This window comes from Microtus pennsylvanicus, chromosome 7, assembly GCF_037038515.1.
Source record: "Microtus pennsylvanicus isolate mMicPen1 chromosome 7, mMicPen1.hap1, whole genome shotgun sequence".
NCBI classification, from domain to species: domain Eukaryota; kingdom Metazoa; phylum Chordata; class Mammalia; order Rodentia; family Cricetidae; genus Microtus; species Microtus pennsylvanicus.
Genome location: NC_134585.1, coordinates 116,305,797 through 116,333,762, shown reverse-complemented (window position 1 = coordinate 116,333,762; position 27,966 = coordinate 116,305,797). Strand labels below are relative to the sequence as shown.

Sequence of the window (27,966 nt, the reverse complement as noted above, 5' to 3'; positions counted from 1 at the left end):
AGACATAAGGACTAGTTCATCATATAAGGCCTGAACTATAAAAGCAAAGGACTCAGAAGTTACATCTGGAACTCAGCTGACTCCACTGGTCCCCAGCTCAGCCGTGCAACATCCAGCCATTCACCCCCTCATTGGGTGTGACATCCTCCATTTCTAAGCTTGCCATCACCTCACAACGAAAGGAGAGTGCACAGCACACTCCATCTTTCCTAGTACCCACACACCGCTGGGATGCTCTGCAGAAGCATTCGGTCTTTGAGCAGCAGACGATCCAAAAGGTGGGGGGAAGGAAGGTGTGAAGGTGTTGCCACCCCTACGCCCATCACCATTATTGCCTGCAGAAGTATCTGGAAGGATGCGAAAGCTGTCCTAGGACAGAGAAAACATATGGTAACACAGCTGCTTTTGAAAATGTAATTTCACTGTGTTATACCCAAAGCCATCCCTTGTCAACTCAAAAGAAACCCATTTGTCTAAAGACCTAGGTACCAATGCTCAAGTGAAGCCTGCTCCTTGGGTATCCCCCAGGGGGCACCAAAGATCTGTTTCTTCTTTTAGAACATGGGTGCAAAACATTCTGAGTGCCTCTTGCATGGTATACATGCAGGCTCTGTTGTGCAGGCGTGCTAGGATCAAGGTGGCTTGCAGGGAGCTGGGCTCTGCTTTGTAGCATTAGTTATTTCTCTTGGCCAAATCTAAGACTGTTCCAGAAGTCTGAAGCTGATTCTTGTTGAAAAGCAAATGGCTTTGGTTGTGTTTCCTCATAGAACAGACAGTATCTAGCTTTTTGGCATTGTCCAAGCTGGCAATAGAGAAAATAATGCTAGCTCCCTGGACTGGGAGTTCTGGGCTCACAGCGTTCCAAGTACTGCTTCTCTGGGTATCATTTAACCTTCCTGAGTTTATGTGAGAAGTGAAGGAGAAAGATGACCAGTAAAACAGAATACATCAGTACAAGTAATTGGTCTTCCATCAACCACTGGCTCTAGCAAGCAGCTAACAGCATATGCTTAGAGCACACACACACTCTTGAAAGGGTCACCATCATGACAACCAAGCTTATAATTCGGTCTGTAGATCATATTTTTAGAAAAATCCCGATTCCATATTTGTGTTCCTAATTGGGATTAGAATGATCCACACACGGGTCTCACCTTCTCAAAGTCTCGAAGAGCCTGGGTCTGCACCAGTGGGGGCTTCTCAAATGCTCTCAAGGAGTGTGCCTGTCCATAGGGCATCTTCTCGCTACTTCTCCAGGTCTGTGACTGAACCGGAGGGCCCCGATCCTTAGTGTCGCTGAGAAAAGCTGGCAACAAAACAGAAGAGTAAGAAAAAGAGTGTATATAAGAAAGGCAGAGAGCTGTTCTAACTGGCACAATCCAGCAGAATTTCCTTTCTGTAAAATACGAACCACACAGGTCACACAGAAAGGATTCACACACAATAACTCTTATGGAATTTATTACTCATGGTCTCTGGTGAATATTGAGATGTAGCTCATGTGTTCAGGCCTTTTTTTGACACGATGGCCATCCTCCTCCTAGTTGGCCAAGTGACTTGTGCTGGCCAATAAAACACATAAGAATGACACGGTGTGTGTCAGGTGATGAGGCCTTGCAACACCACTTTTCTACTCTTGACTCTTAGCAGCTCAACACTCATCACGGTGCAAAGCCGGGCCTTCAGAGCAGAGTCTGGAGTGGCGATGTGTGAACAAATAAGGAATCAGTGCCCCAATCAAACATGACACATGCGGACCACAGATAGGGGCACAGCAGGGACGATGATATGAGGTTAAAAAACGTGTAGAAAAGTAATCTTTTCCTGGCTAGTAGAAGTAAGGAAAGCGCCTTTATTCCCAAGCTATTCTTTGTGTGTTAAGAAGACCCACAAAGAATTCCAATGACCGTGTAAGAGCAAGTAGAGGTATACGGGCCATGAGTAGCCACGATTTCTGAAAAGTCAGCTAGACCCAGGACAAAGTAGCCTTAAGGAGTAAGAGACAAACTGTCACCTTTTTCTTCCCCTCTCTCCCTCCCTCTCTCTGTCTCCCCCTGCCCCATTTGTATACTTGTCAGAGAACTGTGTCATGGTTTGACTCTTAAATATCCCCCAAGGCTCATATGCTAAAGGCTTGCTGGCCAGCCTATAGCACTAAAGGGAGGTGGAAGCTGGGCCAATAGAGATAGGTGATTAGGGACAAGACCTTAAAGAGGTTATGGGGACGCTGGCCCTTTCCCTCTCTCTTTTCTGCTCAGTTGCCACGATGTGGTATGTCTCCTCTGCCATGGGCTCCTGCTGTGAAGTGCTGTCTTACCATAGACCAAGTGGGAAACAGAGCCAACCAACCACAGACTGGGACCCCTGAACCCAGGAGCCAAAGGGAATTCTCCTTTCCAGTTGATCTCCTCAAGTATCATGTCACAGTGACAGAAAGTTGACAGAGAACATAAGGACAGGGGACCGAGTCCTGGTGTGCTCCCATCGCCTTCCTAGATGTTTTTCAGGGCCTCAGAAGAGATTTAGAGTCATCTGTGTTCAGTGGAAAAGGAACTTTGAAGTAAAGGTGAACCAGCAAATTATGAAAGAGAAATGGAAATGTCTACTATTCTGGCAGAGAGAGAGAGAGAGAGAGAGAGAGAGAGAGAGAGAGAGAGAGAGAGAGAGAGAGAGAGAGAGATATCAAGTGTAGCATGGTGATCTTCTGTCTTTTTCTTTAGTCCACTTTGTCCTGAAAACACCTCACCCCCAATCTCAGGGGCATATCCTGTCTTGTCTCTGCAAGGAATCTGGGAGAGTAAGGAGCAATGTCTGCAGACACCACTAGGAAGTGGCTCTGATGGGAGGAAGCCCTTTTAAGATAGAGGAAAATGTAGAAAGAATATTGCAGTATTCGGAGACAAAGAAAAGTCTCCTACAAGGGGGAAGAGGCTGGGGAGAGAACAAGAGACAGAAAAAGAGGATCAGAAAGATGCTGGCGAGAAAGGAGTTGAGAGAACGAACGGTGCTGGACAGAGGGACTCCGGGGCTGCGTGGGGTTTTCGTGTTTCTTTGCATGACATCACTCATTTTCAAGAAGGACAATTGGAAAGGAAATTTGTTTTCAAACTGAATACTCTGTCAGCAAAACCTTTAGTTCTGTAAAATTAACACACTATGGCCTATGTGTTCAGCTAGCCCTGTGCTCGATGGTCCCTGATGCCTGGTTGTCTAGGGGTTTCAAGTACAAGAAAAGGAAAGCCGGTTTTATTGGTGGGGAAATTAGTTGCCGAGAGAGTTTTGTTGCTGTTTCGTTTTGTCTTGGCTGAGGTGTCCACCCAACAGTTGCCCTGTTCCTTTGACAGCGCTCTGAGATCATAAATTAACAATGTCATACACTGATGCCATGGACGCTGTTCTGTTAGTGGACAAAAAATGTTTCTGAGCAAACGTGATTTTAAAATTGAAATTGTGGAGAGAATGATTGCTTTCCCATTTAGATGATGTTTCATAGGCTGCTGAGTGGGGGCATAGATGATACAAAGCCATACTGCATGAGGTTGAGGGGGTGAGCAGAGCCTTTACGGCTGGAGTCGGATCCGGACTGCTCTCAAGCCATGCAATTTTAAGCAGATATCTTCATTTTTCTAAATTTCACTGCCTCTGTGGACATGAAGATAATAGCACTTGCACAGAAATCTCACACTGAAGACATAAAATAACAGACGGGAACCTTCCATCCAATGCCTGTCAGTAGTAGGCATTTTGGACATTGCCTTTCAATATTTGTCCCAGTTCTGGATTTTCGGTTCAAAATAGAGGGCCTAGACACCCAAAATGTTAAGTGTGATACCTTGGGAACTTTTAAACTGAATACACACAGTCAAATATCAGTGTGTGTGTGTGTGTGTGTGTGTTCTAGAAGTTTCAAGCAGGCCAGGATCTTGCTGTCTCGACCTCCATGGTGCTGGGATCCCAAGTGCACACCACCAAGGGCTTTACTAACTGAGCAGTCTCCTCAGCCATTTGGATGCCAAGTGTCTCAACCTCTCCTGCGCTGGGACCCCGAGTGTACACCAGCCAGAGCTTTATACTGACTTGAGCAATCTCTTCAGCTACTTGGATCCCAAGCTTAGGGAATGCTGAGGTCTTTAATTTATTCAAATTAAGGCCTGACTTCTACATGGAGCACATGAACCAATTACGAAGAAAAGGCAAAACACTTAGCTAGTGAAGGAAATCCTCTGGTTGGGAGCAAGCCTTTGAAAGAAATGTTTTCCAAAGGAAATCTGTCTCAACCAGACTCCAAACATAAGCATAGCATGCTTTCTCATATATGAAGACCCTATAGGTTAATTTTTATGTGTTTATGAGTGTGAGTACGGGTTCTAGAACTGGAAAAGAGATTGCGAGGAAGGCGGGTAAGTGGGTAGTTGAAGTTGTATGTGGCAATGAAGCTGGAATTGGGGCCTCTAGAAGAAGAGGGGACAACAGGAGGGGACAGGAGGACAAGGGAGGAGATGAAGCAAAGACAAAGTATACATAAAATGCTAATATAAAACACGTTACGTTGTATATTTGTTTAAATTAAAAAGAGTCAGTGTGGTAGCACATGCCTTCAGTCCCAGCACTATGGAGACAGAGCAGGCAAATCTCTGAGTTCAAGGCTAGTCTGGTCTACAGAGCCAGTCTCAGGATGACCAGGGCTACATAAAGAAACCCGGTCTTGAAGGAGAGAGAGAGAGAGAGAGAGAGAGAGAGAGAGAGAGAGAGAGAGAGAGAGTTGTCTGTACTTTGATTTTGCAATGAAAACATCCCTAGCTGCCACCTGTGCAGTAGTGTGTGTGCTATAATTATGACGTCATCAATAAGAATAGTAAAGAAGATTTAGGAAGTGCTTATTTCGAGACAAGAATTCTGATCTCTTAATCTTACCTCTGAGAGTGACACCATTACTACACCCATTTTAATGAGGCATCAGGGTAGAAATTTCATTTTGATGGCAAAATTTATGGTACTCATTTGCAAGAGACTTTAATCTTGCAATCCTAGCCCTATTAAAAGTATGAAGAATTCACAGAAGTATTTGTGTGATGATTGACTGTAGTGCCACCTCCGAGCACATACGATTGCATACAGTATAAAATTCCCCACTGGGGAATTCCAATTAGGGGATTATATGCTACACTGGTGTGTGCAAATTTGGAAATCTATAAAAATTTGAGGAAACTCCCATTGGGAATTGATTTGGGGGAACGGCAGGAAACAGCGATGTTAAAGGGCAGGGCCCATGCTATCCTTACCTGCTGCACTGTTTGTTCTGGGTACCATCTCCCCATCATCTTCTCCAAAATAATGTCTGCCAAAAGAAAAAATAGACATTAATGAATGAGTTACACACCACAAGGCTCCTATTCCTGAGGTCCAAGACATCTGTGTGCTATTCCCATCCATTCTTCACAGGCGCCCAATAAACTCTTACATGTACTAACTGCTATTGTAGTTGACAAAGGCATAGAGAACTTAATGGGTTAAGGGCTTGGTGAAAGGGACCTTCAGAGCTAGTAAGGAGCCAGATAAAGAGTGGGCGCAAAAGAATATTCTATCAGGAGGCAACAGCGAGTATCAGAAGTCAAGGACATCCCTGATGTGGCAGAGGAATATGTTTAGCCAATCTGCAACTAGACAGAGCTGAACCTTCTTAGAGAATAAACAATAACAAATATAGAATACTTAGTTTTAGATAAACTGTTCTGGGTTCTGAGTGAGGCTATGTGGAATGAGAGAAAAAAAAAGAACAGTGTTCTAATTTGCCCTTCGACTTCTGTGGTAGTGACCAAAACAATTTAGGGAGGAAAAGGTTCCCTTAAGCTTATACTCCCAGGGAACAGTTCAACTCAAAGGGAATTCTAGAAGGAACTCAAAACCAGGAACTTGGAGCAGAAATCATAAAGGAAGGCTGTTTGCTGGCTGGCTGGCTTCTCTTGCTCTGGTTTGTGTTCAGTCAGACTAGGAGTGGAACCGCCCACAGTGGGCTGAACCCTTCCACACCATCAACAACCAGGACACTTTCCCAGCGTCAAGGCCACAGGCCAACTGGTCTGGGACTCCGTCTTCTGAGATGACCCTTAGATGTGTCATTGAGATGAACACTAACCAAGAGCATTTGGGGGCATCTGTTGCTCAAGAAAGATGTGAGGGGTTTAACCAGGAAAAAGACAGTGAAGGAAGTAAAAAACTTTAATGTTTAGAAAGTAGACTTGACACAGTGGGGGCTGGGAACATAGCCGAGTTTTATAGCATGTATCAAACCGTGGATTTGCTCCCAGCACCCATGAGCAGAGTGTGGTGGCTCCTGCCTGTAATCATAGCACTGAGAAGGCGGCAGTCGGAGGGTCAGAAGAACAAGACTCTCTGAAACTGCAATGTGAGTTCAAGGCAAACCTGGGCTATATAGGATCCTACCTCAAATACTGAAAAAAGATCGACACAAAAGTTTTTGAAAAGTGAAGTCTATTCATGGAAATGTTCATAAGGGCATGATCTAGGAGCCAGGATTTTATCTGCAAAGAACAGACACACACTAACATCCTTTACACAGAGAGAGCAAAGATCACAGAGATCAATCAATAAGTTGCCCAACACCTACATGGTGTTAGGTTTTGTGTCCTGTTTGAGTTTTTGATTTGACGAACTTTAGGCAGCGCCTCCTGCCTGCTGAGCGTGTTTGTGTGTCAGCCCCCTTTTCCCTCTGAGAGGAACCTGGGCCTCACTCATGCTAGGCCAATGGACCACAGGCACAGCCGTCGCAGCAAGGTTTTAAACGTTGTTATACCAGTAATAATAATAATAACCAGTAATAATAATGATAATGATGATAATGATCCAGAGGACCAGGATGTAACCTGAGAATAGAGCTCATCTCTAGCATGAGCTGAGCCTAGGTACTGTTTGAAGCTTCCCAAATGTAGCAGTGAGCAAGACAGGCAACAATATCTCTGTAGTCATGGGACTCACAGGGAGAGAAAACAAGTAAAATGAATAGGAGGACTTGGGCACAAGCTCTATAAACGGCTGAGCTGTAAACTGAGGCTATGACTACTCTGAGGTATGGTTGAGGGTGTGTTTTTATTGTAGATATGAGGGAAAGTACAGTCAGAAGCATCTGGAAGAGTCTAGAACAGGGAGAGAGAAAAAAAGATAGGCTAAACATGGCCAGGAGAGAGGGGAAGAGGGGAGAGAAGGAGGAAGACTAAGAAAGAAGAGGACCAAGAAAGCACCTAGCTAAAATAGTAGGGCTCTATCTAAGGGAATGAGGAACTGGGGGAGCTCATGAGCTGGAGAAGTATTTAGGGTAGGAGGTGGGGTGGGAAGGGCTGAAATAGTCCCATGTCCTTAGGATGCTGAGAAAGCCTGGAGTGCACATTTTCACTGGTGTGCTAACAGGCCCCCAGACAGCCATTTGTCCCTCCTGACAGTGGTAAGAACTTGGCTCCTTTGGTAAAGGAGAAAGAAAGGGGCGCTTTAGGGATACTAGGGTTTCTTTGGACCTGACAGTGAGGGCACAGGGAAAGAGGGTTTAGAGAAGGGCTAGAGGTAAGCAGAGGCAGGAGACTGCAGCTTTTGGTGGACAAGATTGCTCTGTGGAGCAGTGGGTAGCTCTGGGGGTCTGTGAGAAGACTCCTCTAAGCTGATAGCATCAAAGGCAAAGCCCTCCAGAGGGAGCAACTAGAATGCAGGACAAACAGCAAGGAGGGCAGTGTGCTGAGCAGAGGTGGGGGGCAGGAGGTGAGAGGGCTATACGGTGTGGGGGTTGGGAGCATTAAACTGCTGCGGTTTTTATGAATCAGCAAGATGAGTGGCTAATGGTTTTAAATGGATGCTGGCTACTGCTCTGACAGGCTGGGTGGGCACACGAGTATGGTGGGGATAGAGATGGCTGCCATTACTCTGCAGAGAGATGCTTTGATATTGAACTTATTTATTCTATAAGCTTTGGGGTATCCCCAGACAGTGGTGGCCAAAAAAACAACTCAGCAGACAATGTACTACAGGGCCTCTCCTTTTAAAAACCAGACAAGTGTCCCTGGGAGATAGAGGGGGGGAATCTGGCATTTGTTTGGAAATTGATGTTTGCCTCAGGGATGGAGTCACATAAATCTTCACTCTGTTAACCAGATGGACGTGAAAGGGTCGAACACGACACATTTGGAACGCACACAATTCTTTACTAACCAAAAGTAGATCACCAGCTTCCGGATCCCCAGCCCTCTGCCTTTCTTTCATCCTTATTTTAAAAAATCTCCCTGTGAGTGAGCCACACCGTGGAAGAAATGGATGCAAGCACCACTTTTAGGTTCCCTCCTGTCCGAGTGATGCTCAAAGGAGATGTCACAACTATTCAGGAGAACCACGGCTTGAATGTGTGTAAGGGGAAGTTTATAGTTATCCGTGCTGCTCTCTGAGCATGCGTACTCAGCCCAGAAAGGTGGCTGCCCATCTGCCTTCAGAAACAGTCAACCCTCAGGCCAAAGCTACTCATCCGACACTGTTTCATTCTTTCCACACCCGGATGACCCACTTCCACATTCCCTGGAAAAACAGAAGTTCCTGCCTCTTCATGCAGGGGATAAGTCCCCATCCCCCTGCCCCCACCTCCCCCACCCCGCTTTAAATAAGACCGACAAGTCATTTCCAGCTTGCCACATCCCTGCCCCTGCTCCCTGGTCTATCACAGGTTCCTAAAGCTGCTGCCCTGGTACAGACAAAGAGCTACCAGGGTTTCGCTTCTGCTTTAAGACACATGAGAAATCGCTCGGCTTCAATACACAATCCATTATTTTGTGTGGAAAGTCGCTAGCTTGCTTGTGTAGCACGTTTACCTCTCTGAGCTATTCTTTCCTCAAATTTTCATCCAAGCAGAATATGTGTTTCTATGTCCTTATATTAATTATAGATTCAATTGTCAGGGTTTAGATCTGGAATGCCTCCCCCCACCCCGCAAAGACTCCAGTGGGTGGTGGCCAGAGGTGACAGAGACTGTAGGGGGTGAGACTTTGGTTAAGGAAGTAGGTCACTGTGCATATATCTTGTTCCCATCCCTCTTTCCCTCTGTCCTGCTTCCTGAACACCAAGAGGGAGGCAGCCTTCCCCTCTCACGCCCTCATTCTGTGATGTTCTGTTTCACCAGAGGTCCCTGGTAGAGTAAGGGACCACGGACAAAACCTCAGATCGATAAACCCAACTAAACCTTTCCTCCTTCAAGTCATTTCTGGCGAACATTTTGTCCCAGTGACCAGACACTGACGGAGACAAAATCTAACAACAAAATTCATCTGAGGGCTTTTCAGGGATCTGGGGTTCTCTCCAGACATGATCTTGCTCAATCTTCCTTGCTCAACAGAGTCCAGATTACAGAGCAGGGGCGGGTTGTAACAAAGCAAGGTATCAACCCTCCTGGGTGCCTCACCTTCCCCCACCCACACATGAGTGCTCAGCTTGCTGCCTGCCCTGTGGATCGATAACTGGATGGATGGAGAGGTCAGATTAGACAGGGCTGAGCTAAAAGGCAGACTCGTAATCTCTCAGGAGAGTTTTTAAAAATCACTTTAGCTCTGTTAACAGCTCAAGTTCGCTCTCTTAATGCCAGGCAGGAGGCACTCTCCACTGCTCAAAAAGGTTGGGAAGGAACTTGATGCGTCCCCAGGGAAGGAAGGGACCCGTAGGGAAACCCTGAGTGTTAGAGGGCTGCCATTTACGACATCCGATAAACCCAAGAGCAAGGGGAATTGAGAGAGAGTAGACAGACTCCAAACCTGTACACACACACACACACACACACACACACACGCACGCACGCACGCACGCACGCACGCAAGGATGCCAAATGTTACTCTGGTATATTCTTCTGCTTTAGCCAAGACTGAAAAAAATATGTGTATCTTTTGTCCTAGTTTCTCAAACTGAACTGTATTTAGATTTAAAAAACAAAATAAAACACGAGTCCGCAAGTGACTCTGAACGCTAGTACGCTGTTCGCCAGGGCACTAACAGCTCTCCCACACAGAGTCTGTATACACTCATTTCCTCACGGTGCTTTGCCTTTTCAAAAAGAAATTTCAAAACTTCAAAAAGAAGTTTGCTGTGTAAATGAGGAATAGCCCTCGCCTTCTCTTTCTCGCTAACATTATTATTCTTTTAGAAACAAAACGATTCCACACGTACATTATGTGTGTGCTGGCGCTCTTGTCAAGAGAACCTTCTGTTGGATTTGGAAGAACCAAGAGTCTCCGAGCACAGCTTACTCACAAGCTGCCCGATTGCTTGAGTTCTGCATGCCATCCCCCCATGCTCTCTGCGTCAGCTGATACAGTAACCTACATGATACTAAATTCAAGCCACACATTGATACTTCGTATCTTACACGCTGGCTTTTCCTCTAGTTTTCCGAGGTGATGTAATTGCTACTTCTGAAAACCATCTGCCGCTCCCTGTCACTCTGATGCTGTCGGGCTGACTGATGGCTCTTCCCGGTCATTTCCGGGAATGGTAGTTTCATTTACCCTAAGGTACACACTAGAGTATGCTTTGCTTGAACACAGCTTCTTTGAAAATCCAACACTGCATTGACCCAGTAGTCTAGTTTCTCCTGATGCTGGGAAGCAAGGCCAAGGCTTCGACACCACGGTGGAAGCTGCTGCGGTATTTCCCACAGGGCAGAGAGACTCTATTTTTGCAAACTGCGTTCTTGGTACCACCATCTTCAAATTCCACCAACTGAGTTTTCAGAGTGAAAGGAGTCAGTATTAGTTACCCATCAGCTTCAATAATTTGTCCCTTAATATAAAAGGTAATTATATCGTAGGACCAAGATTGTCTCCAAAACTACTTTGAATGGCTATGTGAGTCTAGCTCCATTGTTTTCTTCTTCAGTTTTATGAATTAGAATAATTAACCTAGGGTTGCATTTTCTTCTTATATGAGTGGAAAACCCTCCCAAATGTGATTCTTCTCATGCTCCTGCTCCAGACCATAGGCTTGGAGGCAGTTTTGAGTATCGTCCTGGGCCCCACCACCTTGCTTAGCATCTCCCAGCTGAAGAAACAAGGCTAGGTTTTCTGTATTTCCAGTTCGTTTTTCTATAAACAAATTTCAGAAGCAGAAGAGTAATATGTTTGAGCAGAATGCAGAACAGCAACCCAGAACTTGATTGCTATTGCTATGCTATCTTTCTATAGAAATCTATGTGTGTTGGTGTATATGTTCAGGTATGAATGGCTTGTGCACACGTGTATGCATACATGTGGAGGTCAGAGTTCAACATCAGATATTTTCCTCTATTTCCTCCCATCTTTTTTTGAGGGAAGGAGCTGGGGGCAGGGCCTCTCAGTGAAACTGGAGCTCGCTGGTTTGTTTAGCTATACTGTCTGGCTAGGAAGTCCCAGGAATCCTCCTGCCTTTGCCTGTCCAACTGGATTTACAGATGCATGCCATGCCTCTACACCTGGCTTTTACGTGAGCATTGGAGATTGACCTAAGGTCCTCGTGGTTGCATGGCAAGTGTTTCACCAATGGAGTCACCTCCTCAGTCCTGCATTTAGAGTTTCCAACTTTATAAACATTTATGGAGAAGTTTTTTGCATGCAAGGCACTGGAAATAAAAAAGAAATTATGGATCTTGTCATCCCATAATAGATTTAGAGAGGAAGACACATGGTTCAAAGAGGTAATTGTGAGAACAATGTATATGAAGGAATTATAGAACATAGGTGAGGCAGTAATATAGTCTTCAAAGAGGTGGAGGTCTCGGAACCTTATAGAAAGCCAAGAACTTTGACTGAATCTAGATCTTAAAGAACAGCTATAAGTACACGCAAAGCAACGTGAGGAAGGTCTAAAGACAGGAAGATGAACAGTGGGCTCATCTAGTCATAAAAGGTTCTCTAGGATTCATCCCCGTCCATGTGTTACCTTTCCTTCTCGCACACTCTCAGACAGAATGCTCTTGGTGTCTGTCCTCACACAGGATCTTCGCTCACCTCTTCGAGCACTGTTATGGTTTGGACCCCTAAGGCCTGAGAAAGGTCACTGTGCCTTGGTCACCAGCATATGGCACTTTGGGGAGGTGGGGCCTGGTGAAGAGAGTACTTGTCCTATGTGTTATTGATGGGCACAATAAGACCTCACTCCCCTTTCTCTCCTTGCTTCATAAACACCATACAGTGAGCAAATTTTTACCATCACATTCTCTTGCCGTCACCACAGACCTAAAGCCCCAAATAACCACAGATTGAAATTATCCCTTTTTAAAAGGCTGTTTAGGTCAGATACGTTGTTACAACAATGCAAAGTGACTAACACAGAAAACCGGTACAGGGAGTGGGGTTGTTGATGTTGTAATGTCTGATGATGCCTCTCAGATGCCTTGGGACAATTCTCATGAGAGCTCAGATCAGAATGCCGTTAGGAATGCAATTCGTAAGGTACGGGCTGGGGAGGCTCCAGGCAGAAATAAAAACTCTTGGGGTTAGAGCACATCCTCATTATGTTCTATCAACCAACATGCCTGCATTTCATCAATGCCCTGAGACTCTAGGAAGCTGAATTTAAAAGTTTCATTCATTTGGTGTGTAAATGTCAAGGTAGTGCAGCTTTCTTGCTGTGGTGTGGGTACCGCTGGCTGCTTTTACCAAGGTTTACAATGTGAACTGGGGACCAAAAAACAACTCAGAAAGATCTGTAATCTTTATAGCTGTCCAGAGAAAGAACACAGTCAAAGTTATAAAACATTCCTGAAACTGTAAGTCAAACCAAACCTTTCTTGCTAGGAAGTTGATACATCTCAAGCATTTTTTTATAGTGTCAAATATCCAACGTAAACTTTGAAAAATCATTTAGTAATACTGTCAGTAAGAAAAGATCGGCATGATTTTTGTACTACAGTAAAAATGCCTATAAATATAAACTAGGAAACATGGCTTAGAGAAAGGTTGGAGGCTGGGGGTGGGGGAATTTAAAAAAAAACACGCAAGTGTCTTAGTTTTATTGCTGTGAAGAGACACCATAACCATGACAACACTTATAAAGGAAAACATTTAATTAGGGCTGGCTTACAGTTCAGAGGTTTAGCCCATTATTATCATGGCTTGAAACATGGTGGCCTGCAGGCAGACATGGTGCTGGAGACATAACTGAGGGTTTTCCATACAGATCCCTGGGCATCAGGAAAAGAGAGGCACTGAGACTGACTGGAGCATTTGAAAATCTCAATGTCCATCCTCAGTGACTTACTTCCTCCAATAAAGCCACACCTACCCCAATAAGGTCACATTTCCTAATAGTGCGACTCATTGGTGACCAAGAAAACTAAATGAGCCTACGGGGGCCATTCTTACTCAAACCACCACAGCGAGTAAGTGTTCTTTTCTATTTTACCAAAAGATTCTTTAAAAATGGAAAATGTGGGTTTTTTTTTTCTTGGTTAGAATTTTGTTTTGTTTTGTTGGGCAGGTTGGTTTACTTTGAGACAGGATCTCTCTTTGTGGCTCTGGCTGTCCTGGAACTCATTCTGTAAGCCAGGCTGGTCTCAAACTCATGGGGATCCTCCTGCCTTTCCCTTCCAAGTGTTGGGTTTAAAGGTGTGTACCACTATACCTGGCTTGGAAAATGTGTTTTGACTTCCGCTGTTCATCCTAATTAATGGTCTAAATGATCTACATTAAAGATGAAATAGTTCAGCGTTAGGCTCAGGGTGGGTTTTTCGACAGAGTCTTGTAGTGTGACAGGAAATTTGCTGATGTTTGCTGCTTACTGAGGTCTCCACAGTATTTAGACCTCATACATTCTGCCCTACTGTTTATGTTGTTGAAATGGTTTAAGCCTCCTTTGAGGGGCAGGAGAAATGGCTCCGCAGTTAAAAGCAGCCGTTGCTCTTCCAGAGGACACAGGTTCAGTTCCCAGAATCCACATAGTAGCTCACAACTGTCTGTTGATGGAGGTGGGTCTTGTATCTTATCTGTTGCTTTCATTGGTTAACTAATAAAGAAAACTGCTTGGCCTGATACAACAGAAAATTAGGTAGGCGGAGTAGACAGAACAGAATGCTGGGAGAAAAAAGCCGAGTCAGGCAGTCGCCATGATTCTCCCACTCCAGACAGACGCAGGTTAAGATCTTTCCTGGTAAGCCAGCTCATGGGCTACACAGAATATTAGATCAATATGTAAGAGCTAGCAAATAAGAGGTTAAAACTAATGGGCCAGGCAGTGTTTCAAAGAATATAGTTTCCATGTAATTATTTCGGGTGTAAAGCTAACCATGTGGGAGCCGGGGCGGCCAGAACGCAGCCCCACCGCTCCTTATTACAACAGTCTATAACTCCATTTCCAGCATGCCTGAAACTCCCATCTAACCCCATGGGCACCATTCATGCAGACAAAACATTTATAAACATAAAATAAAATAAATAAATCTAAAAACAGAGACTCCTTTGATATGACTTGCTAGATTCTGTTTGGATCAAGTAGAAGGAATTTTCTAAAGGTCAATTTTTTATATTTTATTTATATCTACATTAAATCTGTCAAATACAAAATGGCAAGAAGTAAAAAAAAATCTATAGGCTGGGTCTTTTTTTTTTTTTAACCCATGTGACGTTCTGGCCCTGACAATTTAAATGACAGGACTTCACAAGTTGGCTCACCTTGACAATACAGACATCTACAGGTAAGATTTTTTTTTAACTGCCCTTGCATAGCTTTCCAAAGCAATACATTTTCTTACAGTGAAATGCTGCTCAACGACCATGATAATTACTATGGCGAACCATCACACCCATCATCCACACTGCCTCCCAGTTTACGGAATGAATGTCTTATACTTTCCAGGCACTATTCAATAATGTCCTGTAAAATAGACAGTCTTCCTCTGGTTCTACAGGTGAGGAAGAGGCCTGGAAAGTGAGATGCTCTGTATAACATCACACTGAAACATGAACTTGAAAAATGAATTGGTATCACTCCAGACCTATAAAAAATATGTAACATAAACATGGATTTATTTCATTTTCCATAATGTGTATCTGTGCATGGGTTTGTGCACATGAGTGTAGGTATCCAAAGAGGCCAGAAGAGGGCATCAGATCCCCTGGATCTAGAATTACAAGTGGTTGTTGTTGTGGGACAATGGTCTGTATTCTGTCAATTATATTTTAAATAAAAGCTGTTTGGCCAGTAGCCAGGAAGGAAGTATAGGCAGGACAACCAGATAGGAAATAGAGGTGGGACAATGAGAACAGGAGAATTCTGGGAAGAAGGATGCTCCTTCTGCAGTGTGACCCAGCCGCAGAAGAAGCAAGATGTGACTGCATCGCTGAAAAAGGTACTGAGCCACGTGGCTAACATAGACAAGAATAATGGGCTAATATAAGTTATAAGAGTTAATAAGAAGCCTGAGCTAATGGGCCAATCAGTTTATAACTAATGTAGACTTCTGTGTGACATTCTTTGAGACTTAATGACTGTGGGAGCCAGGCAGGCTAGAAACCCCTACAACAGGTTGTGAGCCAATTAATATAGGTAATGGAATCTGAACTTGTGTTGTTTGCAAGAAAAGCAAGTGCTGGGGATGGAGAGATGGCTCAGAGATTAAGAGCATTGCCTGCTCTTCCAAAGGTCCTGAGTTCAATTCCCAGCAACCACATGGTGGCTCACAACCATCTGTAATGAGGTCTGGTGCCCTCTTCTGGCTTTCAGGCATACACACAGACAGAATATTGTATACATAATAAATAAATAAATATTTTTAAAAAAGAAAAGCAAGTGCTGTAGACCATTAAGCCATCTCTTTAACCATTTCAGACTTTTTCCCTGTCCATACAGACCACCCTATTTATATCCATGAATAAATGCTTCCTTTGTGCCTGCCTTAAGTCCAGTGATATGAATCCTGAAAAACCAAGAGAAAGGCAAAATGAGCTCCCTGCTGTGCCAAGAAGATGCAATGGAGACTCAAAATAAATTTGTTTCTTGGGATAACAATTTCTCCATGGAAGACAGCTCCCACTTGCATGCGGGAGTGCTGGTCTAACAGATGCTATGCTACGGGAAGTCCTGAAGGAGAAGTGCTGAGAATGACTTAAACAAGTCCTATCCTGAAAAGTGTCTCTAACCAATTTTCTCCAGAGTATCTTCCCCAAGCCCCTAGATGACAGCACTGGGTCCTGTCCCCTACAGTCCTTGTGCGAAAGGGCATAAGACATGATGGAAACAGACTTAATCAAAGTGGAAAGATCATTTGTGAACATCTTCTGAGACCACATCTCAGGTCCCCTTTCCACTTGCCAAGAGAGAAGAAAGTCTGCTTCAACTGTTGCCAAATAATCCTACCCCATGGTGTGGACGGGATCACAAGAAGGGACATTCAAGTGTAGATAGGGTAGAAGTCACGAAGGCAGAGCACAGGACTGTTGTGAAATAAACACAGTGAGGTCATCATTTTTCTCATCCCCAGACCCATCATTATAACCTCTGCAAGTGAGGATGCTGAACTGGCAAAGCCCCTCAGAACACGCAGGATGTTATGGAGAGCGCCCCAACATGTTAAGCGTGGACTGACTTGCACTGACTTGGAAGCATCCACTTCTCCCCAGCACAGGCTGCAGTTACAGCCTTCACCTCATACAGTCTGTCCATAAAAGTGCCCATGACCAGACGCATCTCTGGCAGGCTCACCAGCAACTTCAATCAGCTGCAAGCACCATTTACAGCTAGCGCGACTGCTTGTCTGCAACAAATGTCTCTCTCTGCCTCTCTGTCTGTCGGTCTTTCTGTCTTTCTCTCACACACACAATCTCTCTCTCTCTCTCTCTCTCTCTCTCTCTCTCTCTCTCTCTCTCTCTCTCACACACACACACACACACACACACGCACATCTGTCTATCTCACTAAGCCTTTCTTAAGGAAGCTTTTTCTTTTTCATGCCGCCACCTGTTACAGCTCAGGGAAATGATTTAGGACTGTAGAAGGCAAAGGCCTTTCTGGTGATTATTTTCCTCACCTTGCCTTATAAGGCCATCAGATATTCAGCTCTCTAGTAATCGCCTCTGGCTCCCTGGGATCTGCAAGGAGACAGGGGAGACATCTGTGCATCTTTGGGAAGATGCATGAAAACCCGCCAGCTTTGGCTTCGGCCGGATCACCAGGGACAATGCAGGGTGGCTCTGCACTTCCAGAACCTGTCTTTTGACTTCTACTTCGGGTCTTGCCAGAGCATTCTGTGGTCCTCCTTTGACTAATATTCCCAGGGCCTGGGCTATGCTGAGGCAATTGGCTCAATATGCCTACAGTGCTATACTGTCAAGAGATTCGGGATTTGTTCCCTTTTTTCTTATTTTTGATCCATACAATCTTTCATTATTTAATTTCTCTGTTTTTTAGTGGTTTTTAAAGAGCTACAAGCTTCTTATAGAATTTTTTTAAAATTAAAAGCAAAAGTCATTTCTAAAATGTCACTACATATAGACCCCTTAAAAAAGATTTCTATGCTTTTACTTTCAATTGCTCTTCAGTTTTGCTTTTGTGAATTTTATAAACGAGAAACCACGTTGATTGTTGTATGAGGAGCGGGACTTTTTGTTCTTCCCGCCTGGCTAGCTTACACCTGAAATAACCACATGGAACTTGTATTAATTAAATTACTGCTTGGACCATAAGCTCTAGCCTCTTATTGGCTAACTCTCACATCTTGATTCAACCCATTTCTAATAATCTGTATGTCACCACGAGGTCATGGCTTACTGGGAAAGATTCAGCATGTCTGACTCTGGCGACTTCATGGAGGCTCTCCTTGCCTGCCTCCTTTCTCCCAGCATTCAGTTCTGTCTAATCTGCCCACCTCAGTACTTGACCCTATCAAAAGGCCAAGGCACTTTCTTTATTCAACCAATGAAAGCAACACAAACACAGAAGGACCTTCTACACCATTCTCCACCTTGGTTGCTTTTAATTTTACATTTGTATATGTACACGCATCTTTGTGCATGCGTGAGTGTGTACGTACATATGTACACCCACATTGTGTGTGTGTACAAGATGGAACACATGTAGAGACCAGCAGACAACCTGCAGGAGTTGGCTCCCTCCTGCCACCAAGGAGTTCAAAAGTAGAACTTAGTGATGGAGGAAGGTCATTGGCTAATAAAGAAACTGCCTTGGCCCATTTTATTGGTTAGAACATAGGTGGGTGGAGTAAACAGAACAGAATGCTGGGAGGAAGAGGAAGTGAGGTAAGACGCCTCAGACAGAGACACCATGCTCTGCTCTCCTGGGCAGAAGCCATCCAGCTCCGACTCAGGATGGACGTAGGCTAGAATCTTCCCGGTAAGCGCACCTTGGGGTGCAACACAGATGATTAGAAATGGGCTAAATTAATATGTGAGAATTAGCCTAGAAGAGGCTAGAGCTAAAGGGCCAAGCAGTGATTAAATGAATACAGTTGGTGTGTTGTTATTTCGGGCATAAGCTAGCCAGGTAGCCAGGATGTTGGGGACGCAGCCCCGCCACTCCTATTACTACAACTTAGGTTATCAGACTGAGTAGCTTACACCTTCCTCTACCCTCTGAGCCAACTCTCCCACCTTTGCTTGTATTTTCATATTAAATACATATTAAAATAAAAGGTTCAAAAGAGGTGGCTCAGCAATCAGGGATGCTTACTGTTCTTTCAGAAGACTCAAATTCAATTCCCAACACCCTCATGACTGTCTGTAACTCCAGTTCCAGGGGATCTGATGCTTTCTCTGGCCTCCACAGATACCAGCCACACATATGGTGCACAGACACACATGAGGGCAAAACACTATGTACAGAAAATAAGATTTTTTAAAAAATGTTATAAGAGATGTTGTTTCACAGAAAGAGTCCAGGAAAGTGGGGAAAATGGAGGAAGCAAGTGGGAGAGGGAGAGGAGGATATTAAAAGAAAATTTTAGATTAATCTGAAATTACAAAGAATAAATCTAGACTCTGCTGTCTCCATATGGCTTGATAAAGAGTTTAAATAAAGCCTATGAACTTCCATAAGAATTCCAAAATTTACCAAGTCTTGTGGCCTGTTAAGGTACTAAAGAATCCAAAATAGTACTGAGAAAATGGTTTTTACAATTAGTTCTGAGTCTAGGCGCCACAAAGAGGAGAATAAAGAGCAGATAGCCTGGGTGATATGGGAAAACAGGAGCTTAAGTAAAAAATGAGGTAAACTCAGTAATCGGAGAGACAGGAAAATGAGGGGCTGTCATACATGGCTGAGATTTTCCTTCCTTCGCTCTTTCTTTCTTGTTCTTTTGTTTGTTTTTTCGTTTTGTTTTGGGGATTCTTAAAGAGAGACAGTATGGGTTAAGGATGACCCATGAGGGAGGTCAGTGTTTGCAAGATACTCAAGCAAATTCAAGTTCAGAACTGGGTTGGGAGGACTTGGAGGCACGCGCATGCCTGGGGGTCATGCTCGAGTGTCCTCGTCATTCACTGTTGGGCACCCAGCACTAAAGAAGTCTATCTCATAGCACAAACGGCACACACTTCGTAAACCATGGCATTCAACGAACACACAATGGTGCCAGGTTTTCCTAACCTTCTGTGCCCATTGATAAAACAGAAATACCCAGCAGATGCCTCAAGCCTTCTGGAGAATGTTATCTGGAGAATTCCTAGTTAAAGATCTACTGAAGACTTAGTCCATTGTCCAATCAAATTCCATGGAAAATACAAAATAACCCCACAGAAGTGTCACAGAACAGGCAAAAGTGCTATCGGAAACACCAAGAACTTGCTTCTAAAAATAATTGCCAAAGAAGGCAGTGACAAAGCTAACCACAGCAGGATAAACTGTTACCCAGGCAAAGGCAAGGCTAGGTGTGTGGGTGGGAACAGCCGGTATATTAAGGCCCACACACAATAATTTTAGAACAGGGTGAACAAGCAGCAAGCACTATATAACCAGCTCCCTAGGGCTGCTGGCAATGTTATTCCTGGGAGGCTAATAACCTGCAAATGCTCAAGGAAAGCACAGAGGACTCTTTTGAAGCTAACGGTTGATATTTTACACATTGTAACTTAGTGCATACAATGTACATTTCCTTCTGCTACAAAGCATACATTGACTTAGTCCAGAAGCAGTATATAAAAGGGGGCACACTAGGTCCAGAAGCAAATGTAATGTTTTCTTTTTCCTTGCAGTAGGCATCCTAACACATACTATGCAGAATTTTGCTGCCACCCAAATCTACTTTTATTGCCTTATATCAATAAGTTATGTCTATTACTGTCTTAGCACACAATAATGCTAGAGATTAATAACCACGACAAAACATTTTCCCCCAAAGAAGGGTAAAAGTTAGGAATGTTGCTATCGATGTATCTAGAGATAAGACAGTTTGTGTTGATGTATCCCAGTTTATCCTCTTTCTCTCCCTTCCCGCCCCCTCCCACATGGGGATTCGGGTCTTGAAAAGACATTCTAATGGCAGTATATCCTTCTGCTATATGCACATACAACCCACAGGAACATCCAGTGTATTTTCAAAACCCAGAAATGTTTAATCTTGCTGTTCCACTTCTGAACATCAATTGTCAAAAAAAGAAGAAAAAAATCACGTGAAAGAAGATGTTTTCAGCATCCAGGCAGTTACTGGGTATTTATAATAGTTGAAGGTGGACAACTGCAAGCCTGGGAATGGAAAATGATTAAGCCGCATATTATAATGCCACATGACATCTTATTCCATGTCACGAATACAGCACAGAAGGTAGCAAGCCCAAGACGGGAGGGCGATGAGACAAGTTAGCAGAAAGTCCCGTAGACTATTACGGTGTTATGAAGATGCAAGTTGCAGTTATTATTGTAAAATTCATATAGTCTATGAACAAAAATGATTGGTTATGAGGGCTCAGAAAAAACATCATATCCTATTTGCCTTGCTGACCAGAAAACCCGGGAGATGCTGCGAGACAGCAGGAACACAGGGCCCCGTACATCTGAAAGGTTTAAAATAGGAGTGGGAGGGGTCACCTTGGGTCATCATGACATCTTTTTTTTATTTTGGACTTTTATTCTAACTTTAAATGTTATTTGAATTTTTGCCTGAGACAACATGTGAGATGTCCTGAGCCCAGCTAGGAGTGTTATTTATAAGGTGGCTGGATTTGTGGGCCTTGTCTTAAGACATCCTCTGAATGGTGAGCGGGGTCAGAGCAAAGAGAGAGGCCAGGATGAGAGGTCTCATCCTGTGATAAAACACAGCCAGCTCCCCCTTCCAGAGCTAAAGCAATCTTCCCTGCCTTCTGTACCCAGCCTTAGTAGCAGAAAGAAGGAGGGGGGCTGAGTACCCTACACTGATCTGGTTTGTGGAATAAAGAGTAAAAATCAGTGACTGAGACAAAGTCCTGAAGCCACAGCCAAGTGTAGTGCCGTTGCCAAGGCAGAGATTTTCCTTCTCAAAACGCAGAAAATTAATTGCTAGCACTGATGAATATTCAACAGGATCCACTGTCTAAAGATATCTCAGTAATAGAGTTGGGAAAGCAAGCATTTTCCTGATACAAAAATGCTTCATGCAGAACACCAGGCAAGCAGGACACTGGCATCGTCTAACCGCCATGCATGCTAATTTTGGACAGGGGAAACTCACATACCCTCCCTCAGCAGCCACATCTGTAAAATGGGGCAAAATGCCATCTCTGGCTCTAACTATTCCTTTGTCAACAGGACTCTCTGGTGTTTCCCGTGAGTTCTACCAGGCTGAGAGTTAGCCAAGGGTAGGACAAGGGCTGCAAGGGTGACCGGGTCGGTACCGCACACTACGATTGATGTGAATCTGGCCTTGCTTCAAGCTTCACTTTAACTATATGGCAAAGACGTAAAATCAAATCCTGAAACCGGACCATTGATTCTCTTGGCTGTTACTCTCCTTCTCCAGATTTTCACAGCCTTGGAAAGCAGATACAAGTAATGCTTGTGTTTTATTGGATCTAATTACAGGGAAAAAGAAACAAGAGACTAATATGTTGTTCTTTCTTAACCTTCCATCTTTTCTTCTTGTTGTTTGTGAGACAGGGTTTCTCTGTGTAACAGCCCTGGCTGTCCTGGAACTCACCTCATAGACCAGGCTGGCCTTGAACTCACAGGGGTTCAACTGCCTCTGTCTCCTGAGTGCTGGGATTAAAGGTATGAGCCTCCACTGCCTGGCTTCTAGCCTTCCATCTTTAAGGCTGCTCTTAAATAGGGACAGGCTGTCTTTCTTTTAGTTGTTTGTTAAGGCAACACGTATAAGAGTCACATATGACTTGCCCTACTTACTCAGCATCCCCATATGCCACAAACAAGAACATTTCCACCCAAAAAGGGAAGAGAATTTGTAATGACTTTTCCAGTCCTAAGCAGAGTGGCAGACTGAGCAATGACACCCCAAGAGGTCCACATTCCTAATCACCGGAGTTTGTGAACATGCCACTTTACATGGCCATAGGTACTTCAAAGATATGACTATGAAAAGAGATGAACTTGGGCTGTTTGTCTGGTACCAAAGTAGTCACAGGGTCACTCTAAGGACACAGGGATGTTGGAATGACAGGGGATGTGATGGAGTGATGTCCTTGCTGGATTAGTGCTCTGTGCTAGGAATGCTGAGGGTCTCCAAATGCTGGAAAGGGCAAGGAATGGGTGCTCCCCTTGAGCTCCAGAAGGAACACAGACTCAACAGCGCCTTGAGTTTAGTTTCAAAGACCGGTTTTCAGACTTTTGACCTCCAACTCCACGCTTTAGGTGTCATAAGCCACTGTTTTTGGTAACAGAAAACTAATCCAAATGTGACCCTGGAAAACCCACAGTTTCTAAAGCAGAAGTCATGGTGAGTTTCCAGCCCAGGTAAGAAGGCACTAAATATCCAGAACAACAGTCTGCACCATTAGGTTCACCGCACGAGGAAGCTTAACCTCCCAATAAATTCTCCGTAATCTCCGTGAACCATTCCTTCAACAGCTCTTAACTGTGAGGTTCATCAGTGTGACTGGAGGCAAACAAGCATTTTGAAGGGTTAATATATTCACTAATTCATGGAAATTTGCTGTTGGAATACCAGCCACGCTCTCCACAGGTGACTTAGCAAAGTGGCAAAAGTAAGGTCAGAAGCCTCAGGAGGGAAGAATGCTCACACAGGGCTACAGAGAGGCAGGCGACTTGCAGCTGTCAGAGCGGGCCTAACTGAGAACTTAAATAGCCAACACCCTGGTCCTTTGTGGGTAGACTGAGCAAGATAAGAGCATGAGGAAGCTGGGCATGAGGGGCAACTGCCTGTAATCCCAGCGCTTGGGAGATGGAAACGAAGAGGAGGAGAAATTCAAGGCCAGCCTAGGCTTCATGAAGCCATTTCAAAAGAGCACAGGGATTGTGTGAAGCACCTCTGGGGAAAGGCACTTTCCAGAACTTCCTAGAATGATATCTGGGGATAGAATCACAGTCTTAAGCCTATCCATTAGTGTAAAAGAAACCAACATGAGTACTCTGTTTCAAAACCAACTCAGATACCAAGTCACCTACAAGGCACAACTCAAACAAAACAAACAAAAGAACTCGGATTAGGGAGTTCGAGCGTCTGAGTTCTCATTTCTTCATGAGTTGTTTGTGCTACACCAGATGAAGGAATCATTATCTCTTAAGTTTGATTTTTTTGTCTTAAAAAAATGTATATGATAGCTTTTAACCACATCCGCTTTGAGGATTAGGCTAAATCACAGGTTCAAAGAATCAACCCTCCTGGAGAACTTACTAAATGTCAGCAATTGCGGCCAACTTTCCTTCCCAGCATCCTTCAGGTTGTGCTTTTCCAATGTATTCCCACAGCAGCTGCTCTAGGTTCTTTGCTGTGATAAACATCATGGCCAAAAGCAACTTGGGAAGCACAGGCTTATTTTACTTTACAGGTTAGAGTCAACTGTTGAGAGAAGCCAACACAGGAGCTCAGGGCAGGATCTTGAAGCAAAACAAAAATGGAGAAGTCTCACTTCTTGGTTTGTTCCCGCTGACTGGCTTTGTTAGCTTTCCTACGAAGCCTGGGTCTATGGACCTAGGGATAGTGCTGCCCACAGTGGATTGGGCCTTCCTACATCAACTAACAATTTAAAAATGCCTCACAGATAAGATCACAGACCAGTCTGATTAAGTTAACTTCTGAGTTGAGGGTTCTTCTTCCCGGGGTGACTCAAGGTTTGTGTCACATTGAGAGCTGAAACTATAACAGTAGGCAATGTATATCTCTGTCTTCATTTCACTTTCTTAAAATTACAGATAATGGGGGAGGAGGTAGGATAGGGGTATCATGAGTCAAGGCCAGACTGGATTACATAGTGAGACCCTTAATAAATAAATAAACAAACAACTAAAATTATAGACTATGTGAATAGGAAGCCTTCAAAGGCAGAGGCAGTTTCATTCAGTTTTATGCTTAGCGTCTAGCACAGTGTGGCTGTTTGGGGTTCTTTTTTCCAAGATGTTTATAAACTGATCTGACTTGTGAGTTAAGGATCTGAGTCACCAGCCATCATCTGTAACTCCAGCATTTTTTTTCTTTACAACTGTGACCCATTTGTTGATAAAATAAAATGAGTCACAATCAGCATTGATTTTTTTCTAAAGAAATAACATAGGAAATCTCTGAGTATAAAACCATGGTAGTGTTAGGTATTGTCACATGGAGCTTTGCGAGTGTGTTTGGTTGCATTGTAAATACATTTCATATTGTGGGTTTGGGCTTATTAATAGTGTGGCTCTCCACCTTGGCAGCAATCAGCATTTTCTGATGTCTTGATGACTAGTGAGGTGAAGCATTTTTCGCCGTGTCCCCTTTGGATACCTTGTTTTTAGAAACCGCTTTTGAAACCTCTTATAAAACAATTTGGTAGTATTCCTAAAGCTGAACATGCAGCTCCTGCTGCCCAATGATCCTACTTCTACTTGTTTACGTAGTAAAAATATGCACACACATTCTCAAATGGCACGTACAAAATGTTTATGACGTCACCATCTTGCTAGCCCCAAACTTGATAGTCCCCAAGTAAACCGATATGTTAACACACAATAGAATCTTAGAAGAAAGAATAGATCAATCACAACTGTACACAGGAGTGTTAAAGAAGCCCAAAGGCATAAGAATAAGTGGAAAAAAAAGCTGCATGAAAGCTCATGCCTAACTCGATTTACATAAAATTTAAAACTAGGTAAAACTAAACTGTGTGGTGGTACCGCGAGCCTTTAATCCCAGCAGAGGCAGAGGCAGGCAGATCTCTGTGAGTTCAAGGCCAACCGGCTCTACAGAGCAAGTATCAGGGCAGTCAGGGCTACACAGAGAAACTATGTCTCAGAAAATCAAAACCAAACCAAAACAAAACAAACAAATGAACAAACAAACAAAAAACGTAGATAAAACTAAGCTATGATGCTAAAGTTGGGGCAACTATAACCTAGGAGGCATAAGTAAGACAGATTTCATAAGTGCAGGCATGGTTCTTGATCTTTTGCCCATCCTATTCATACATTCCGTTTGTGACTTGTGACACCTTGACACAATTACTCTGTGTGTGTGTGTGTGTGTGTGTGTGTGTGTGTGTGTGAATGCACATATATGTGTATGTCAGAAGACAGTCTGGGGTGTCATTCTTCAGGTGCTGCACACACACACACACAGAGAGAGCATGTCTTTTACTGGTCTATATGTTGTTTCAAAGGACATACATAGCTGCCTTTTTTCTTTTTCTTTTTTTTTAAATGTAGGTCCTGGGGAAAATTCTCAGGTCCTCATCCCTGCAAGACTAGTACTTCCTTTTTTGATTGAGTTGTCTCCCTAGCTCCACAGTGACTATGTTTTTAAGATGTGAGAAACACTGACAGAAGACAACAGTCCCTGATACACTCACTCTCCTCCCCATCAGGTACTCCTGATCTTTGCCTGAATACAGCCAGGGTCAGTAATCTTCCCGGATTGGGTAGCCCAATGTTTCAAGGGTGTTTCCTGCCATCGAACCATACCTTGCCTCTTTGAAACTTGCTCCATCTATCAGTTGTTCCTCCTTTTAGGAGATTCTAAACTCATCTAATCCCCTACCACCAACTGCTCGTCAGATCTTTGAATAGTGCTGGCCTACCCTCCCTCTCTCCAGATTTAAGAGTCCCAGGTCTCTTGGCCAACCCTCAAAGCGTGGCTTTGAGCCCCACCCTGTCTGTTGTCTGCACTTCTTTTTAAAATCCCATGAAGCCCCAAACAGAGCACAGTTTTCTAGGAGAAGAGACAATAAAGGATGATTGACCTTCCACACGGAGAAAGTTCACTTCCTCCACCAACACACCCTGTGTGCAATTCGTCCTTTCTTCAAAATTCACCATACACTCTTCACTCTGTTGAAATTAACAATCAACTGGAAAACCCCATTTTTTGCATGATTACTGTTGAACCCCAATTCATTTTCTGTGTTTGTAGTTTTCACTGTCTTAGGAGTCAGAACAGTCTTGTGGACCCATGCCAATATCCCCAAAGCTAAAGTCTGGTGATAAAAAAAACGTCTCTGGGTCCAGGTGGTGGTAGTGCACACCTTTAATCCCAGCACTCAGGAGGCAGAGGCAGATGAATCTCCGAGAGTTAGAGGCCAACCTGGTCTACAAGAGCTAGTCCCAAGACAGCTAGGACTGTTACACAGAAAAATCCTGTCTCGAAAAACAAAAACAAACAAGCAAAAAACCTACATCGGATACAGTCTTCACACACCCAGAGACTCTCGCCAACAAACAAAAACTTAACAGGGTCTCTAATCCTTATCAATCACTTGTAGGAGCTTCATTTTGAAGAATATTTAGAGAATAATAGGATGTGGAGAAAACAGTATTCCACCACCATCCCGGCAAACTGACCTACCCCAGACCCACCCTGGCCTCGGCCTGGGCAGTGGAGGATGCCCAGACCCCTTTCCTTCCCTCGCCCACAGTGACCTCAGCCCGGAGGCTCTAGAGATGAGGCATACTGGCCTCCTTGGGTTGCTGGCATGTGGCTTAGGGAAGGGTGAGGAGGATGGAGGTAGAAAACGTGGCAGAGTGAGAACGAACCCGACACGTTAAAAGTACCGGAAACTAAAGGTGTCCTGGGGGAAGCCTACTGGAGTCTCTCCAGTCTCTAGAGAAAAACCCTTCCAATTCAGGAAAAGATAAGTGGACTCAGGGCTGCAGAAAAACTTCCAGGCAACCCCGGGCGGTTTTGACGTCAGGAGTAGGTGGAAAGGAGAATCACCGATCTAGAGACATGCCAGAGAGCAGAGAGCGTGCTGGAGGCTGGGAGAGGTGGCCTGGGAACCAGGGAGGCGATCGGACAGAAAAGGGAGCTTTCGCAATCGGACAGAAAAGAGAGCTTTTAGAGGCCTCTAATGGTGAGGGGCGGCAGGAGGAGGGAACAGGGCAGGGACCCCAAGTCCACAGGCGGCGATGGAGAAGCCGCTCCCTACCTGGCCCAGGTCTGCTCCATGTTCCAGGCGCTCTCCTCGCTCTCGGGGTGCCGCTCACCCGGGGGTGGCCACAGCCTGGGAAGATACCAAGCCTTGCCCAGGAGTCTCCAGCGCAAAAAGCCTGAGTCTCTTCCTCCTCCCCAGCTCGTCTTGGCGCCGGCGGCGGCGGAGGACAGAGATCTGCTCTCTGCTTTTTGGAGAGAGAGCAGATCGGCCGCGGCCGCACCCTCAGCTAACGGTGCGCCCCGCACAAGGCAGGGACTGTTCTCGGGAGGTGGCTGAACGCTGCTGCTGCGGCCGAGCCCAGGCCGCGGGCACACTCGCTCCCAGGCTGAGACGCGACTGGCTGGCACGAGCTGATCCGCACCAGCTGAGCTGTCAACCGCGAGTGAGCGGAGGCGGGGCTCCCTGCAACCCAGGACCCGCCCAGGTGACACGCCAAGGCACACACCCTCCG

General features: G+C 44.6%; 1 protein-coding gene across 6 annotated transcripts in view; it reads right to left on the bottom strand.

Annotated features, from left to right (window-relative positions):
• Nucleotides 1-27,966, bottom strand: part of Pde4dip (phosphodiesterase 4D interacting protein) — a 213,693-nt gene that overhangs the window by 162,103 nt on the left and 23,624 nt on the right. For 3 of the 6 annotated variants that reach the window (XM_075981821.1, XM_075981820.1, XM_075981825.1), the window contains exons 1-3: nt 27,510-27,893; nt 5,283-5,338; nt 1,155-1,306 (exon numbers count right to left, since the gene is read on the bottom strand). In XM_075981821.1, coding sequence (XP_075837936.1) covers nt 1,155-1,306; nt 5,283-5,338; nt 27,510-27,529 — 228 coding nt within the window. In that variant the 5' untranslated portion in view covers nt 27,530-27,893. Of the gene's footprint in view, nt 1-1,154; nt 1,307-5,282; nt 5,339-27,509; nt 27,894-27,966 lie in introns of those variants that run through there. The other 3 variants (XM_075981819.1, XM_075981818.1, XM_075981824.1) reach the window with 1 other exon arrangement.